General features: G+C 40.7%; 2 protein-coding genes across 3 annotated transcripts in view; one reads left to right on the forward strand and one right to left on the reverse strand.

Annotated features, from left to right (window-relative positions):
* The window catches only part of mrpl11 (mitochondrial ribosomal protein L11), a 77,514-nt gene that overhangs the window by 16,538 nt on the left and 41,727 nt on the right, over positions 1–19,249 (reverse strand). Inside the window, exon 1 of one of the 2 annotated variants that reach the window (XM_023328926.1) lies at positions 3,073–3,155. The exons of the other annotated variant lie outside the window; for it this stretch is intronic. Within the exon in view, the coding sequence (XP_023184694.1) occupies positions 3,073–3,138 (66 nt within the window). The 5' untranslated portion in view covers positions 3,139–3,155. Of the gene's footprint in view, positions 1–3,072; positions 3,156–19,249 lie in introns of those variants that run through there. 2 annotated transcript variants of the gene reach the window in all.
* LOC102223012 (transmembrane protein 121-like) lies at positions 3,861–12,532 on the forward strand. The gene is made up of 2 exons (XM_023328925.1): positions 3,861–3,939; positions 9,965–12,532. The coding sequence occupies exon 2, from the start codon at positions 9,967–9,969 to the stop codon at positions 11,020–11,022; it is 1,056 nt and encodes a 351-aa protein (XP_023184693.1). The 5' UTR covers positions 3,861–3,939; positions 9,965–9,966; the 3' UTR covers positions 11,023–12,532.

A 19,249-nucleotide genomic window follows, 5' to 3' on the forward strand; every position in this document is an offset into this window, starting at 1 on the left:
TTTTTCGGGGAACCAATAAGCATCCTTAAAATAATCATTGCATGTGTAAAATTTTTTTGCTACAAGCTGCAGAAACATTTGACCTTTTCCACATTTCCAACACATTATGACCACAAACTTCAGTGTTTTTTTTATTTAAGGTGTAACTAACCCGAATCGGTATCAAACGATATTAAACCTCAGATATCTGTATCGGTATTGAAAGTGAAAGAAATGAATCGGTGCATCCCCGATTCAGCTGGCAGAGACTTTTAGCTGCAACTCTGGCAAAAGGTGGTTTTATAAAGGACTGCCATGTTGGAGGAAAAATACAAAATACATTCAAATATGTGGAAATGTTCAATTAGTGTGAATACGTCTCCTGCTCTGTTTGTGTCAGTGCCGTTTGTACTTCATATAAAGGTTTAATAAACTACAAAAAGGTGTATTAATATAACTCTTCCCCTGACTTAAGGTTTTTTGTTGTAGCTAAAAAAACAAAAAAATGCACCAAACTTGCAAGATTCTGGGAACAAAATGTTTCCATGCATCCTTGCTGCAAAGGAAACGGCTATAAAAGTTACATTCCAGGTTTTGCTGTCAACCACACATCACATACAACTAAAGGTTGCTCAAATGCACTTCTGCTACAAACCAAAGAGGATTTCTGTCTCTCGCTGTTTGTCCCCTTTCTGCAGATTCTCGTGCGGCTCTGTTTATTGATTACACAGAACAAGCCTCTGAAACTCCTTCTCTCTGCTGGAGGCGAGCTGCTCCAGGCTTCATTATCAGCTACCTGCAGAACTGTTGGCAATCAGCTTGAATTATGGGCAACACGAGAGCCAGATTTTGACAAGGAAGATTAATGTTTGGAGTTAAAATCAGGCGACATCTCTGGTTGAGGCCTCTCGCCGTGATAAGTTGGAGTAAGAGCAGGAAAATGACTCCTGCGTGTTTGTGGAGGTCACTGCGTGTTGCACGGCAGTGACAGACTGTAACCTCATGCGTCCTTCCAAACTTCCCCCAATCATGTCCGAGGCAGAAAGTGATGAGTGCACAGTACTGTGGACAGCCGGGCCGCCTGGCTGCCCACTCGTCTATTCTGTAGCTCTCCATCTTTTATTTTTTATCCTCTGCGAAAGTGAGCCAGTGAGCGAGTGACCTTCAACCACACCCAGTGGGAAGAAGAGAAGAAGGGAAAGGAGATGAAGCAGCATGGAGAGAAAAAAAGAGAAGACGAAAGAAAAGCACATATGCTATTATAAAAAAATAAAACACTGGAGTGAGGAAAATGGAAAATCTCTCCTCTCTTGGAAGTCATCGGAGCGGGGAGCTGAATCTGACAAGAAAGATGACTCTCCATCGCTCTTCTCTCCAGTCTGATTAAACCTCTCACTCCACAATAAACCCAACACTCTGCAAGCCTCAGAAATGAGCAGAGCTGAGGACCTGAGCCCCGGCTAAAAATGTTAAAACCTTTAGGCTACAGCGACGCTGTGACATTCAAAATGTGTCTGACAAAGGAACCGAAATTGAATTCTTGAAGACGTAATGAGCCAGACGTTTCCAAAGATTCATTTTTCCCAACAAAATCTATCTGTGAAAATTCCCAATCCTCCTGTTTGAACACGCACAAAGCCGCCGAAAAGAAGTTAATCTACAACAGAAGGATAATTTCCTCGTGTGACGAAGGAATGAGCAAACAGAAGAAGGGCTAATTAAAGTTGTAACATCTGCTTTTGGAGCTCTAACTCTGTCTGCAGGCTGGAAACATCTTTCGCTCCACTTCCGCTGCTTCTCCTTTAAGCGATGATGGGTAAAATAAGCTTTCTGCAGAAAAACAAAAGAAGGTTCTGAAAGCCGTGACGGTTTTTGATGTGGGTCATATCCAAACTTCCCATCGGTCAGCAGGAGGAACCAGATCTCAGGAATAATAGGAATCCATCAGCTGCATCATAATGTTTGTTGACACTCTTGTTTACAAGCCTAGTTCATTAAAAGTCAGAAAAGCAAATATAATCTGAAACTGACATTTAAAGGTGACCTATTATGCATCCTTGAACAGGTTAGGGTAGCTCTATGGGCGACGCAAAACATGTTTATTATATTTTTGTGCACAAAATCATTCTTAGATAATGAGATTTGAGCTTTTTTAGGGCGTCTTGTCACTTTAAATACAAATAAGTCGCTCCTGGCCACGCCCCCCAACTCACACGTAAAAATGGCTGCTGACAGATACACAACTATACAACTGTACATCTTTGAAAAGCATTAGTAGAGCCTCCTGTACAATTGACAACAATGCAGCAAGTGGTTTTTGGATGGTAAGTCAACAACAAAACACTTGTCTTTTCCAGCAGTCATTGTACAGCACATACAGTGGTAAAACCAAACAACGGATCATCCGGGAAATGATGGACAGGAAGAATCTGACTAAAACTAACTGGATGTCAGACAAATTCTGGGGTTTATGTCTAATTACTTCCAAGCCCAAAACCGCAAACCGCGACTCATTAAATCTGCAAGGACTTTAGAAAAAAACACAAAAAACAAAGGTGCTTATAATAATCAGACTTGGCGAGCGAAACTCAAAATAGTTCCTGTTTTTCCAGCAACAAAATGCGCATCTCCCTCTTCCCTCTATTGTTTGTTTCTGTCGCATAGAAACGGTGATTACTCCCCAAGACAAAATTAGATCACAATAGAAAATAGTAACGCATAGTGATTTTAATAGGTAACTGTAGTCTGACTACTGGATATGAAATAGCAACGCGTTAGATTACTGGTTACTGAAAAAAGTGGTCCGACGTCAGCAACGCGTTATTGACGTCACTGGTCACAACATTGTGACAGTTTTAACAAATGTGCAAAAAAAAAAAATCATAAAATTTACATACAGCACATTTAAATGTCCATATATATATATAAACTAAAAAAGAAATAATAATAATAATTAAAAAAAACTTACTGTCCCAGTTGAGTTGTGAGTTCTTTAAAAAAAACAACAACAACAAAAAACAAAAGCATCTGGTAATAATTTCAAAACAAAAATCAAATTATTATTTTTTATTTCCATTGAGAAAACTCAGTTACCTTCAACATGCACGGTTTGCTCGCCCGGGGCCCCAAGAGCCGCTCTGCTTTCATTATTACAAACATCACAACTGCAAGTCGCTGCTCTGAAATATTCCTCCATTCCTGCTGAACTTTCCACAGCTGAGGAAGAGGAGGAGACGAAGAGGAGGAGGAGGAGAAACTGAAGGAGGGGTGGGAGGTCTGAGCTTTGAGCACGTAGCCTGCTTACAAATCACCACGACCGAAACTCAGCGTGCGGGAGTTCGCCTCGCACCTTGCAGATTTCCGCCGCTCCAACGCAGATGAGGATGATGCTGATGATGATGAAGCTCCACTTCTGAGCGACTTCCAGTCCAGTCCGCTCCGCACAGCCGGAGCCGCCGGAGCAGCAGGAGCAGCAGGAGCAGCAGGAGCAGCAGGAGCAGCAGGAGCAGCAGGAGCAGCCTTCCTCCCCTCCTCCTCCTCCCTTTTCTCCTCCCCCGCTGCTGTGTCAAAAGATTAACAGACCCCCACACTGCAGGGAGGCGACAGCATTCGCAGATCCGGATCCAGATCGAGCCTCTGCAGGGGAAAAAAACCCCCTCCAAAACCCGGAGCGTATAGGACCGAGCCGAACCGGGAAGGAAGACATCTGCGCTGAAAGCGAGGGGGGAAATCTTTTAACTATGAGACGAGTTTTTGTTTTTAATTCCTCAGCACCTTCATCACCGGGCTTCTCGGTGGAGCTCCTCCCGGAGCGTGAGCGGCCAAAGACCCGGACAGTGACACTTTTATCGGCTCATCATCGACACTAAAGGAGGAGGGGGGATCCACTTATTGGCCACCCGACTGCGCTTCTAAATCACGCCAGGACGATTGAGCCCAAGTGCAATACGAATGGTTTGGGTAACTACAACCTCACTTTTTTCTAATTTATTTACAGTTATTATGTTCGTTTTTATAACATGTTGTAAAACTCAGAGCTGCAAGGCGGCTAATGACGGGGAAATGTAACTAAAACATCTGTTGATGTGGATTTATTGAGCTCTATTAAATTATTAGCTGTCTTGATGCCCTTGATGCTCCTCAGCCACCTGTGGTTGCTGAATTGTGCAATTTGGGGACGCCGAGTGACGGGTGTTTATGGAGATAAACTGCAGGTGCAGACAAATGAATCTTGGCTCCAACATGGCTTTTTCTGTCCACTCGGGAAGCACCAGATTTTAATAGAAAATGACTGAAAGTGGGGAAACCGGAGTCTCGCTTCATCTCTGTCAGAGATTTTAGCTGCTTTCTGGATGATTACTTGGACAACGCAACGCAGAGAGACAACACAAGGTTGATGAAACTGGTTCTTAGTGCTACCTGCGAGCGCGCGGTAACTCATGCTTACTGTGAAATGGGCTGCCTCACCTTGTCAACAGCCGTGTCACTTCCCAGACAGCAAGAATGATGAATTTGGTCATTACCAATGAGCCCGGCTGGACAGGAGGGTTGTCATCCCTGCCTCTCAGTCAGAGCAGAATAAATTACACCGCGCAGACATGGGAGGGGAGCGAAAACACAAACAGATTTCCAGATTTCCAGGGTGAGGATTCGCAGCCTGTGCAGGTGGAATAACTTAGCAGCAAGCAGAGGCTGTGAACTTCTCCTCACCCACACCTCCCTCCAGGCTGGACTTGTTCCCCGAGAAAACACAAGACACATTTAAAATTCCAATATCCACTCAACTGGCCGCCAGGAAATTCATTCAGGTTTCAGGGGATGATAATCAACCCGCTGAGAGACAAAAGGTGTCGTATCCAATGAGATGTTTCCGATCCGTCCTCCTCTACAGTCACTCTGAGATTTATCAGATCATTATAAAAGCCCAACCTTTGATTTTCTCCTGTAATACTCCTAACTTCTTCAACGTCAAGATTTTAAAAGGTTATGCTTGCGAAATTGCTGAAATTTTAACAATACTGCCTTTCAACTGCTCTTTTAATGACATCCAGGTCAACTAGAGTGTTTTTCCTCAACATGAGCCAAAATAATCACTCAAGTTTCAGCAACGAGGCGGTTCAAAGGGCTTTACATCATAAAAACAAAAGTTTCTCAGCCAACGATTGAGAAATCAGTAAAGAAAACATTACATTTTGCAAACTGCCATCACTAAAATCATCAATACACAGCAAATATTTTGGTCAATGTTCCAGTTATTATGGACCTTAAGGGTCTGGAAGGTTGATAGAACAAAATAAAGCCACCAGACGTTTCCCTCAATGAAATGACAGAAAGTGTCAAAAGTTTGAAGAAATTTCCAAAACTGAAAATATCTGCATCTCCATTTTGTTACAATTTTTAACATTTTGAATTAATTGAAACACGGAAATGTAGAAAAAAAAACTGTTTTTTGATTAAGTTTTGTCACTATGATGCAGTGTTTATTGGGCAAAACTGCAATGGAAACAATTTTTTCACATCAAGCGAGTCACAATCAATAACTGGATGTTACCACTGGCAGAAACCATGAAGAAGAAGACAGGAAGTAGCTGCAGGATGTTTTTAATGAGTGAATAAGTTTGTTCATGTTTGACTTTAATTGTTTCTTATTTAATGGAAACAACGCAACCGCCAAATTATGTTTTTTTTTTTCATTAAACTGAAAGTTTTGCAGACATTTGTAATGAAAACGCAGCTGGCAAGTGAATGTTTTTAAACCACAATTTGAAAGCTTAGAGTTGCACATCTTAAATAGCTGACCTGAGGCCAGGGTTGCCAGATCTGATGGACAGTTTTCAGCCCAAACAAAACGTAAAACCAAAAAATAAAAAAATATATGTATATTTACATAAAGAAACTTTTGCATGAAATCTTATGTGTCATGTATGTCATTGACTGGATTTATAGACGTTTCAATCCTCAATTCAAAATGTTTTGGTTGTCCTTCATTGTATTCTGACCAGAACCAGATCCGATTGGCACTGCAAAGGACTTGACTCTTAGAGCAACAGACTAGTTTTCTTTTTTTTTCTTGTGGCACTAAGTCCTTTTGAATCATAAAGTTGCAGCGGGATTTCTGTTTTACTGCTACATAGTTGCATTTAATTAACAAATGACTATGAATCACTGATGATGTCACGTTCGACAGTTTATACTCATTTAAAAACAAATGAACTAATAAAATGATTGCAAAGAGACTGCTTTTTATAAAAATGTAAAGGTTTTGTGATTTTCTGTCACACAATGATGACTATTTTCCACCAAGTGTTGTGAAAAGCAACCCAAATTTTAAAAACTCACTTTTATAAGAATTGGAGTTAACATAGTTATTTGGTTGTGCTATTAAATAACCCTGCTTTAAATGCAGAGTGAGTTTTGGATCATCTTCCAGCAGGGAGACTCATATGGCGACGTAAAGTTTTGGTTTCCATTGCTGTAAACCTTAATCTTTAAAACAGATTTTTTCAGTTTTGTTTCAGTGTCACTTTTTAAAGTTGCATTAAAGTTTCATAAACCTTCTGAATGTGTTCACCATATTTTTTCTTTGCAAACCGAATCAACAGGGTTCAGGATATTTTCCCTAATCTGCGGAACATTTTTGTGTTTTTGTGGATTCATTTTTACTTTTTTTACAGCGAAATGCAGAAGCATCTCTTCTAGTTTCAGTCTTCAGTAACAATAAAGGTATTAATTCATCACTGAAGCATCCGCATGAATAAATATAACATCACTATAGCTGTATTAATCAGTGATGTTATGTTATTATAGCAGCTGTTTGAATAATAATTTCTCTGTTTTAGACTACAACTGTTCCATCACATTTTTGCATAAATACTGTGATGCCACGAGAATCTCAAAGATGAATTTGGATTAATTCAGGCCAGGCTCGCTCGAGTGGATGGAAGTCACTTTCACTTCTTCATCACCTCCTCTTCCCTTGAGCTTATTTATGAACTATCACCATCATGCAGTAACACTTTATTAGCCATGCAGACAGCCCAAAAGGCCTATTAATCTTTCACTTACAGCTTTCCTAATGCACACATGCACCAATGTGTAAAACTCTCGGTTTTTCCTCCCAGCGGGGGGATCTTCTGTCGTCTTCAATGACTCAGGAAGGACAGGAAGGCGGCGGAGCGCCTTGGAGTTAGGGATGCGATGTGTCTTCCATCAGCGAGATATCAATACACGTTTTTCACTGGCAGACTGACAATCTGCAGCTCGATCAACTGTTAGGGCACGACCGAAACCGGTAATGATTTCATATGACAATGCGATCGATCCGCTGAAGGGTTGACACTGAACAGAGAAAGCGAACCGCGCTGCTGCGCTTTTCTTCTTTTTTTTTTACACCAAACACAACCGAGAGAGACTCCGGTTCGATTCTCCTGTAAAGTCAATGATCATTTCTCACTCCCGCAGATCGATGCTGTTTTTTATTCCGTCGGTGGTTGATGCACATTGTGAGCTGTTGCAAAATTACAGGATGAACCCTCCCAGTTCAGCCGCATTGGCATTGTCTCCGTGCAGTCACCCCGGCAGTGTACACAAAGCCATGAGACGAGCGCGTCTCCAAACAAATAGCAAGTTATCAATATTCATCTGAAGCGAGATGGGGGATTTGGAATGATTAAAGGCTGCAGCGCGGTATGAGAATAAACACGGCAGACTATTGAGGCAAAGAAAAAGCTTTGACAGGGCATCTAGCTCCCCCTGAATGCGATTAATTAATAATGAATGAGCTGATCATTGAAAAAGAAACAAGTAGAAACTTGTGGAAAAATCTGCAAATCAAAAAGAAGCAATCTTGGGTCCTTTATGGGAAATGAAGGGTATTTAATTCAAAGAACGGTGGACTAAAGATGTAAAATAAACAGTTTAATAGGCTTCCCAGCTTGAGTCACCAGAGTGTGTTGCTCTGGCCAAAGATGAAGGGCGCTCGCTGCTTCTCCTCTGCAGCCAACGTCTTTAACCATAGCAACAGGCTTTAAAGTAGTTTACAGTTGGTTGGGAAATAATGCCAGAAAATAATCACGTCGTGTGATGCACATTTGTCACTTTTACTGGAACACAGATGGCTTGGCAGAGATGTAAATAAGTAAAACTTGTTTAACAGGAAACCACAAAATGCTTTACATAAAACAATAAGATGCAAAACCACAGAAAATATAAAACAGCAGAAATAAAACTGATTAAAAGCCAATTTGAACAAATGGGCGTTCAAAAAAAAGGGGAATTCTGAATTGATCAGCCCTGAAATCTGAGCATAGTGATGGACTCTGAACCTTCAGAGACACCTAAAGACGTTATAAACTCAGTCTTCTATCGAGTGAACATTACTTCCAGGATTAGAGGACTAATGTCTCAGCAAGATCTAGAGAAACTCATCCATGTGTTTATCTTTTGTCACATTGATTAGTGCAACAGTGTCTTCACAGGTCTGCATTAAAAAAAAAAAATCAATCCTCCAGCTGCAGCAGATCCAGAACACTGCTGCTGCCGTTCTGACTAAAACCAGGAAGATAGAGCACATCACACCAGCTCTACAGTCCTTCACTGGCTCCCTGTAGCTCAGAGAATAGACTTTAAGATACTGTTAGTTTATAAATCACTGAACGGTTTAGCACCATAACACACTAAAGATCTGCTGTTGTCATAGCAACCTTCCAGACCTCTCAGGTCTTCTGGTTCTGCTCTGCATCCCCAGACCCAAACATGGAGAAGCAGCTTTCAGCTTCTATGCACCACATATCTGGAACAAACGTCCTGAAAACTGCAAAACAGTCAGAAATGCTGAGTTCCTCTAAATCAGGACTAAAACTCACCGGGTTAGAGTTGCTTTTAAATAATAAATAAAACGTTCACCAACATATTTGACGTGTAGTGATGATTTTGATGATGGCACTCATCAAAATGTAATTTGTTAGCGGTTTTCTCAATAGTTCTCGTGACGTCTGACTTCCATTAAACTTTGTAACTGACAGCCAACTTAGCAAGCGGTTGCTATGGAGTTGCTATGACAACAGTAAGACACAAGCTTAGCAGAGCTAGCTCTCTCCTGGTTCCTATCTAACTTGAATTACAACTACTACTCAAGTACAGTTTTTGAGTACTCTACCCACCTCTGTGTAATGCCAAGATAAAAATCAGTGATATTTACTGTAGTACTTACTGCTGAACTAGCTAAGCTACTGTAGCTTTTATCTGCTAGCTAACACAGTCATGTAGCCTACATGTTTATTACTACATGCACTTCCTCTGCCAGTCACCAGAACCTTGTTTTTACACGAAGAGTTTGTACTTCCTTTACAAAGCCATTTAAATATTGATTGTATCCATGGATTTAACAAATGTGGCTTTAAATGTGTTCACTAAGTAGTAAACTATGACATAGTTTGATATAGGAAGCTGCTCGTCCCATTGACATATTTTCTTTGTCCGTCTCATACGGGTCGATCCCAACAGCAGCCATCTTGTTCATATATCTTTCTCTCGCACATTGGTCAAGAGTGTCCACATATTAGTTTCTTTTTGTTGGTCTCGAAGACATGGATCCGTTATCCATTACACATCCACTTCAGATCAATTCAGTTCAAAAATACTTCATTGATCCCGAAGGTAAATTAAATGTTGTTGTAATTCTTTAATTCAAATTGTTCAAAGAGTTATTGCAGATGATGATGGTTGTTGCAGGAAAGACCTCCTGTAGCAGTCTGCATTACTACGAATCTGAAGAAGCCTCTGACTGAAGATACTGAAGAGAGTCTCATGAAGAGGATGGTCAGGGTTGTCCATATTAAGTTGCTTACTAAGGCAGCGCAGATCATTTCCTGTTCAGACCTGTGGGAACTCTGGCTGTTTGGTGTCTTTTATGACTTTGTGTTTTTATGATGTAAAGAAATGAGCTACACCAATAAACGCGCCATCTGTCCTGCCTCTGTTCCAGGCATGGTGCCCACGCCCCAGGTGTGCGTATCAACCCTGGTCACGGTGAGCACGATGGCGGTGGTGGACCTCTACCTGCTGGAGCAGAGCATGCTGGGAGCTCGCGGCATGTCTGGACCCAGCGTGTGGCAGTACGTGGCGGTTCTGCTGGGCGACGCCTGCTTCCTGCTCGCCCTGCGCTTCGTCTCGGCCGGCGTGGTTTCAGAGGCACAGTCGTCGCGCCGCGGTTTCGCCAACGCCCTGTGGTTCCTCTTCCTGTCGCTGCTGCAGCTGAAGCTCTTCTTCGTCTGCCACAACTACAGGCAGGAGCGGCGGCCGCCCGACCCGCTGGCCAGGAAGACTCTGACGCTGCTGCTGTCCATCTGCCTGCCCTCCTTGTTCCTCATCCTCACTGGCGCCGATCACATGACTCCTCAGCGCAGGAAGCAGGAAGTGCGGAGCAGGCTCCTGTGGGTCGTCGTCGACCTCCTGGACGTTCTGGACCTGCAGGCGGGGCTTTGGGAAGCCCAGGGCGGGTCTGGAGGCGTTGTTGAGCAGAGGCTGCCGATCTGGGCGGAAGGCCTTGTCTTCTTCTACTGCTACGCGCTTTTGCTGCTGCTGCCGTGCGTGGCGCTAACGGAGCTGGGCGCCACCGGGCTGCCCGGCCAGAGGGGCCCCCGCCGGGAGGCTCTGTACCCCTGGCTCAGCTTGGTCACCATCAACATCTTCACCCTGGCTCTTCGGGGAACCGGCATGCTGTGGTACAGAGACTCCCGCGTGTCGACTGTGTTTCTAGGGAAAAACTTACTGGCGCTGGCCGTGAAACTGAGCTCAGCCTGGGAGAAACACAAGCAGGAGCGTGGCGCTTCAGGGGCCGGAACCGTGGCTGGATCGGAACCAGAAGCCACCACCGCGCCGCCGAGCCAGAACTCAGAGCAGGACGAGGGCCAGGCTCAGGGGAAAGCTCCTCCTGCTCATTTCCACACACTAACGCGCTCACAAAGCCACACTCTGTCCCACGTCAGCCTGGAGCCGACGGCGGCCCCTCTGGGGCCGTCTTTTATCTCCCATGAACTGTAGAGAATCACACCCAACATGCATGCATGCAAATACTGTATGTACGCACACAGAGGCGTCACAAGCCCTCCAGCAGACCGGAGCCAGCGTCGCCTCCCAGCAGATAACAGCGGCGGGCAGAACGTGAAGCTGTGGAAATGCATTTGGCACGCTCGTCTGTTTGTGCATTACATCGCGCTGGGAGCAACTTGAAATGCATTGTTGTGATTTGTAGGATTGCATTTTTAGAGTCAACACTGTGAGCAGCACTGCCAGACTGTAAAGCGTATTGTAGAGATGTTGAAGCCTAGTGAGTACTCTCTGTTGTATAATGGAGGCTTAACTGCCTTACCTCTCTCAGTTTGTTGTCCTCTTGACAAATATATTTTTAAACTTATTTCTACTTCTTGTTAAATATCCGTTAGTAACGAAGTTGAATTTTTACGGTTCTTTGGAGAAACTGGATCATTAGATGCCAAAATCTGTGCTGTGACCTTTCAGAACGCATTTTCTGTCATTCCACATTAGAAAGATTTAATACAGAGACGAGGTGATGCTTCATTTTTCTTTTCCTTCGGTACCAAAGAGGCAAGATTGAACATCTAAATGAAGAAAAGTCCCACTGTACCCTTCTGCACTGTGGTTTATTGTTTTAATGTAAAGTTTAACCCAGGTGATGTTTCCCTGGTTAGGTAATTCACAATTCATTTTATGTGAATAAAAAGTAGAAAGATTAGTCAGAACAATGGTAATATAATGTACAATGGGAAAAATAAGTTTAGAACATGTTGGTAAAAGTATTTCTAATGGGCCTTTGAAATTCACACAATTAATACAAAAAGTCTAGAAAGAAATGAAAACGATCACGTCCATAAGATAAGTTATTTATAATAAGTAAATAAGAATAAAACATATCATGCAATGAGACAAAGAAAGCCAAAAAACAGCTGAAATAAATCCTGATTTCTTCCCATCACTGCAAATTTATATCAACTAGTTCAGCTTTAATTGATGGCCTATAAAAAGATTTCTCATTACAGAGTAAAGAGCTCCCTTAAAACCTTATTGTTGCAAAAATAAGATATACTTCTAACCTTATGAATGTCCCAGTTAGCACTATTCCAGATTATTCTGTAATCTGGAAGTGGAAACAGCATGTTTTTATCATGATCAAGTATTAATGCAATATTTCTGACAGAGAAGTGGGAAGAATAATCTAAAGACGAATTAAACCGAACAAAGTTTCCATTGAAATGATAAATTCACTCAACTACAATGGCGTTTGTACACACTCACAGCACAAGACTCCACTGCTGAAGAAAAAACCTAATTTGGTCAGATGGGGCCAAAACTATTTGAATGTGAGGAGGAATAGAAATCTCCGTCATCCCAAAAACACAACACAAACGAAAGGTTGGAGGTGGAAGCATCATGATGTGTGGCTACTTTACAGCATTTTTGGGAACATATGGTTTATCATTTATCGTGAGAAAATTCTTTAAAACTTTTTGATACATTTCGGTTATTGATGTTAAATAAAAAGCTAAACTTTCATTATGGTTGAAAATGTTTTTTTTGTTATTTTCTCAGCATCAGTGAACATTAGTAAATTCAAAAACATGATAAAATGCAGCTACTGTGTGCAGCTTAGTGATGTAATTTACACTTTTCAGTAAGTAGGTGATGAAGGCTTTTCGAATGGGAACATTGTCTGTGTTTTTGGTGCCATGAATGCTGTTCCATGCTGTCACAGCCAAACAATTGATTAAAAAATAAAAAAAGTTTAATTATAATCTTAATCAAAATATCGCAATAAAACCTTCAAGTCCATATCGTTCACTCCTAGCACAGACTAGTTTCTCTAAAAAAGATATTGAATAAATCTTAATTTCCCATTTGTTATTCCACTTTACTAATTTTTTGGACTAGCTTGTGCTGCTTCTTTTCTATATGTGTGGTTTTACTGGGCTGGTTACTGACATACTGGTGTGACTTTCATGTGAATGGGCCCATTAGGAACATATGTACTGGGAACAGCCTGTGTTCAATACTTATTTTCCCCAGTAACTGCTAATGTGATCAGGATGCCTTCTGGGCGCCTCACTTTGAAGAGTTTCTGGATGCGTCCCACTGGAAGAAAACCTCCGGGCTGACCCAGAACGCACTGAAGGGAACACATCTCCCTTCCGGCCCAGAAATGCTCCAGAACCCCCTATGGGCTTATTACCTCCACAAGAAGTGGGAAGGAATGCTGGATGGAAGTACAAAGTTTTACTTTTAGTACTTGTATCTTATTTTAGGAGCTCTTATAACTTCTAGGATGTTTCTAGTCACTTTTGGTCACTTTTTGATTAACACAAAACAACAAATAAAATATAAACATAATGGCACAAAAGGAAGTTTGTCAAATTATCTGAAAGGCTTTCTGTCTTTCGTTCTCCATGATCAGAACAGACTGAGCGTCACTTAGAGAGACCTGCTAAATACATTTATCAGTCAGTGTGACATCAGATCATTGTGTTTGTTTTAACAGACCGTTGGGCTTGTTGCTCCAGTTCCTCCTGTCTGGATAAAACTTTGGAGGAACCAGGAGTTGTTTTAGTTCAGGGAAAATCTGAAGCTGCATCTTTGCTGTGACTTGCATACTAAGTCAGAAACCCTGAAGTGAATTTAGCTCAGTGAGAAGCAAAAGTTTACTTTCAAAAAAATACTTTTGTAAAAGCCCTAAAATGCGTTGTGTTTCTTTAAAAATCTTAATGACCGAATGATTATTTTTTCAGATCTTTCAAAGTTTTGTTTTGACTTTGGCTGCTTTTTCACTTTTGTCATTTTAGATGAATTATGCCAGATTCATCGGACGGACAGATTGATACTCGGATGTTGGTTGGTTGGTTGGTTGGTTGGTTGGTTGGTTGGTTGGTTGGTTGGTTGGTTGGTTGGTTGGATGGATGAACCATTGGATGGTATGATGGACGGATGGATGCATGGATGGATTAAAGAATGGGTGGACATACAATTTGATGGATGGATGATTGGATGGACGGACGGACGGACGGATGGGCAATAAAACAGAAAACCCCAAAAGTCTGTAAATCAAATATTTCGTTTTTCTGAAAAACTGTCAGGCTTTTCCAGACGGAAAGTGAAAATGATTCCCTGTGGGTTGGAAACATGAACCTGAAGGTCATCAGACGGACGATTCGTCTCTCAGGCTGGATTTTTCTCTGATTTCTAAAAGACACTCTGAAACCATCCATCTGCTTTGGTTTGTCCATTTCAGAAGGACAACGTCGTCAAAAACAAAGTCGGTCAGAAAGCAGCCAAAGTCTAATGAAAACCATGTAAGACTTCAGAACCACTTTAAAAGATTACAAGGAAGTCTGGCTCCTTATCCTAAATCATTCAACTCTGACTTTAAATAGAAAAACTAAGACGTCAGTATGAAAGATGCCGTCTCTCAGTCTGTTTGCATGTCAAGCAGAACCCGAACCACACAAAACGCAGGTATTTTACTACGCTGTTTACAGAAATTCAGTAATCCCTTTACTGTTTTTTAAAACCACGTTTGATGTGATTTGTACTTATCGCAGAGTCTGTCAGTCATTTTTAAAAACAAGAAGTAGAAAAAAAAACCATCTGCTTGTTGGAGCTTCTGATCTCTTAAGATGAAAGTTTTGGTTTCATTTTTTATTTCAGGAGTGATGGAGCCTTTCATCTGTAAATGTATCGAGACGTTTGGCGTCACAGGGTTGACATCTGCTGTACGGTTAAGTGCCTTGTTTCCTCATGGAGCGACGAGAGGCTCACCCGTTCGGTGCACCATGTGGAACTGGGTCAAAAACTGTGAGCTGGTTTCTGATGCACATTCAGGGTGAAAACTAATAAACGTGTCTCGTATCCACCGGATGCCGACACTTCATTTGGGTTTGTCAAGTGATGAATAAATACTGGTTTTAAAGCTAAAGCTGAGTTACAGATTTGTTCTGTTTTGGTTTTTGTTAACTAATCATTAAAAACATTGGTAAATCATCAATTAATTGTGATTAATCACATTTTTGGTAGGGCTGGATAATAAATATATATATATATATATATATATATATATATATATATATATATATATCACGATAGACATGTGGTCAAAGTTGGTTAGTAATTAGTTACATTTACGTGACCAACTATTTTGAAAAAGACAATTTGAGTATTTTTAAATTCAAATTCAAAAATGCTTTATTAATGACAAACGGAAATTAAATAATTAAATAATTAAATAATTATAGCAACTATTTAATTTGATTAAATAATTATTTAATTTAATAATTAAATAAAACAATGACTATAATTATTTCATCATATTAAATAGTTATTGCAATTATTTAATTAAACTAAATATTTACTATGCTGTACTTTTTACTTTTACTTGAGTAATAATATTATGACGTATTCTTGCTGAATGAAAATCAAATGTGTTTTAATCAAAAAATCACCAGACACAAACACACACCTGCAACTTTTGTTAAAGTTTTATATTGAAAAAAACAAATTTTGGAAAATTATTATTTTGCCTGATTTTGTTATTTTTTGTTACTTATTAAAGCTACTGTCATTTTCGTCCTTAAAATACCAAAATGTCCACTTAACTTTATATTTTGGTCTGATTATCTCTTAGATACCTTTTACTTTTACTTGAGTAAAAGTATGTTGAAGTATCGCTACTCTTACTCGAGTACAATTTGGGGGAATTCTTCCCACCTCTGAACATGATCGTTATCAATAGGCAATATATCTGATAGAATATTCAATATTCAGAATAGTCACTGAACTCTGATCCAGAGCAGCACAGCATTCTGGGAAATGTAGGCAGAGCAAAAGGCTTTAGTGCCCAGCTAAGCAAGGTTGGTGGAATCAACTCACTCACTCATTCTTTGGTTACCTAGCAACAACTTGCTGAGCAACTTGTGGTTACCTAGCAACGGCTTGTTGAGTAACTTGGCAGCAGCAGTTTCAGGTTTCGCCACTGTGCCTCGTAACTGCTTAAAAATAAAAGACTATTGGAGTACAGTGAAAACTGGATCAAACTAGCCAGTTTGACAGCATTTCAGATATTTAAAAAAAACAATTATTATCAATATCAACAATCTCTGATAGATTGATATTGTGATAGGTTCTTTGGCCGTATCGTCCAGCTCTATGCTGAGGTAAATTCAACAAGCAGAACCAGTCTGACACCATGAAGTAGGCCAAAATATCTCAAAGGCAACACATCATGATCTAATCTAAAATATACATAAAATTAAGAACATCTCAGTCCAAAGTCTCTGACGTCTATCAGACTGCAAAGTGTTACAAGGTCATTTCTTAGACACCCTCACCATTTTTTCTAAGATAACAATTTTAGCCCCATATCCAACAGCTTAAGCAATTTAAGGGACGTAAAACGTTTCTTCTTTACAAAATTGTTTCGGGGAGTAAAAATTTTGCGCGTATTCAAGTGAACAGTGAAAACACTGAAAACACCAGGGGTCTTCAACCTGAGGCTCCCGGGCCACAAGCGGCTCCTGGGGCTTCGACCTCTGACTAAAAACGATACAGAACCAACTAAAACGTTTTTAACTAATGCAGATTTTCATCATCAATTTGTCGTGGAATATATTTTAGTCTGTAGCTTGGAAACAAATATCAACATCCAACAGAACAAAGTTGATCCATCCTATTTCATTTGTTTTAGATCAGTTTTATTTTAAAATTATTTCTAACTGCTAGCCAAAACTAAACATGGAGAGAATTCAATCAACTTCGATGCACCACAAATCTGGAAGAAACTTCCAGAAAACTGAAAAACAGCTGAAACACTGAGTTCCTTAAAATCAAGGCTAAAACCACCTGTTTAGAGTTGCTTTTGAACCATAATTAATGAAACATTGATCAACATATTTGATGTTTATTGATGATTTTAATGATGGCACTCGACAAAATGTAATGTTTGTCAACTGGTTTTCTCAACTGGTGACTGTATGTTGTTTTTATAAATTTTTATTTTTGTGTTTTTATGATGTAAAGCACTTTGAACTACCTTGTTGCAGAAATGTGCTATAAAAATGAACTTAATTTATTGATAAACTCCACAATAATGAGATAAAATCTGCCAGAAGTTTACATTCATGTATAATTCAGGTCAAACTTTCACCAGCTTCTCACGGTAGTTGAATAAATTAAACCAGAATTTAAAAACTGCACTTTGATCTCAATTCAGAAGAAATCTGTACACTTTGTCGCAACATAAAAATCCACCAGGAGTGGCAGGAAGTTTTCAGATGTGACTGCGTGAAAACAGGCAAAAAGCCGTCGTTTATCACGCCGGCGGCCCCAGCAGCCCAGATCTTCTGGCTCAGATGATCCGTCTGTTTTTCATCAAAAGGTGATGAGGGCCGTCTTGTAAGGGCAGCAGTAAACGCGCGGCATCTTTTTTTCATGAATGCACCTGCTGCTCTCTTTTCTCTGCTTTTACAGACGGCGATAATTGAAACAGAGGCTTTTTTTTTTTGTCCAACAGGAAGTGCTCATTGTGAAGCTTGATTTCAGAGGACGCATTAAGACTAATGCACACTCTGATCATTTAGAGTCACTGCGGGGACGTTCACTCCGGATCGGGCAGAAACCTCAGAGGGATAACCAACCTGGCAGACAGCATGCAGCCTCTGTCTTTCATCTCTCCCCCTCCTTTGTTCGCTCTACATTTCAAACACATGCACTCCGCATGCAGTCCCTGTTGGGCAACTTCTCATATTTCTATTACTCTAAAAGCACCGGCTGCAAAGGCAGCAGCCGTGGAAAATGACTGCCTCCTAGAATTTGTTACACCTGTTAAGCTGCAGATACGATGCTCAGCATTTTCCTCTCACTCTCATGAGTTGCTCTTCAGGAAAAGCTTCTTCTGTTTGCTTTCTTCTCTCCCTCCTCCTTATTATCCATTGTGCTAATTATTCAAAAAGCTGTCAGTTCCTCCTTTTTGTCTCCGGTTCGCTCTTTTTATTTCTCTCGTTTGTTTAAATTTGCCCCGCAGTCGACAGGGAGCCTACCTCTCTGCACTTCCCTGTCAGGGGTGGTTAGTCAGAGCCAGGGAGAAAAAATGAAAAGAAGAGGATGGCTAAGATTAAAGGGCTGGGGCAGCTGCCTGAAGCAGAATGGCTCTCCGCTGCCATTTATCTGCTGCTTCCTTCGTGTATTTAGAGCTGGAGCACAAAGCCACGACACAGCATCCTGACAACAATGACGTTCCCAACTAGAGGAGCCTTTAAACAAACATACGGCTTCGTTCTGCTTCGCCGAGTCCTTTCTGACGAAGCACATCACCTCATTACTCCGATGCATATGAGCTCAAACGCACCTATCTGCACAGAGAGGCCACATTTAACGGACAGACGTCTAAATCATTCATCTCGCCGTCAGCACCGCTGCTTTGGGAAGAGCACTTCAAAGTAAAACTCTAAGAGAAGAGATGATGCAAAAGAATCTGATATGCAATGCAATACTGCGGGCAAACGAATACTAATGCAGGTCTCAGGCGGAGCGGGGACATTTACCTCAGGGCCCAAATTAAAAAAAAGTGCAATAAATTTCTATAGTTGTTTCATCAACCTGAAGTTCTTTGAAGTTTTTGATCTCTGCTGATCTGAGCGGACGTTTTGCTGCTGTTTTCGGTTTTTAATTATTGAGAATTAAATTCAAAAAGAAGATTTTGTTTTACAAAAAGTCAAAGGAAAGATGAAGGATTATGTTCCCAACTTACACAAGAGTTAACGTCGATATAAACACGAATAAAGATTGTATTTAAAGTGTAATTAGATTATTCCGACGCATCACCAGATAAACTCTCTGAAAAGTCAGAAATAAAACTTGTGAAACTCATTTTAGGAACTTTAAATCCTTAAAGCTGGAGTATGTAATTTTTATTAAATATATATTTTTAAAATATTTGTTGTGACAGTTTGTTATGAGACAGATAATCTGTTAAATTATTATTTTCCTCTGCCTCCTCTCTGAGCTATTATTGCCATCTTAAGAAATGCAAGTCAAAAACAACCAATCAGAGCAAGGAGGAGGGTCTTAGCGCTGTCAATCAACTTCATGTACGCACTGCTAAACATGCTAATGGCTGAGAAACAACTTACTGTTACGGGAAAACTGTTTATCCGCCGTTGTCGGTGGCTATGCTAACGGGTTGAAGCAGTATAGTAGCAGAGATTACTCA

Source organism: Xiphophorus maculatus, chromosome 23 (assembly GCF_002775205.1).
Source record: "Xiphophorus maculatus strain JP 163 A chromosome 23, X_maculatus-5.0-male, whole genome shotgun sequence".
Classification (NCBI taxonomy): domain Eukaryota; kingdom Metazoa; phylum Chordata; class Actinopteri; order Cyprinodontiformes; family Poeciliidae; genus Xiphophorus; species Xiphophorus maculatus.

Coding starts and splice junctions, on each gene's coding strand:
- LOC102223012 (XM_023328925.1), top strand. CDS start 9,967: ATGGTGCCCACGCCCCAGGTGTGCGTATCAACCCTGGTCACGGTGAGC.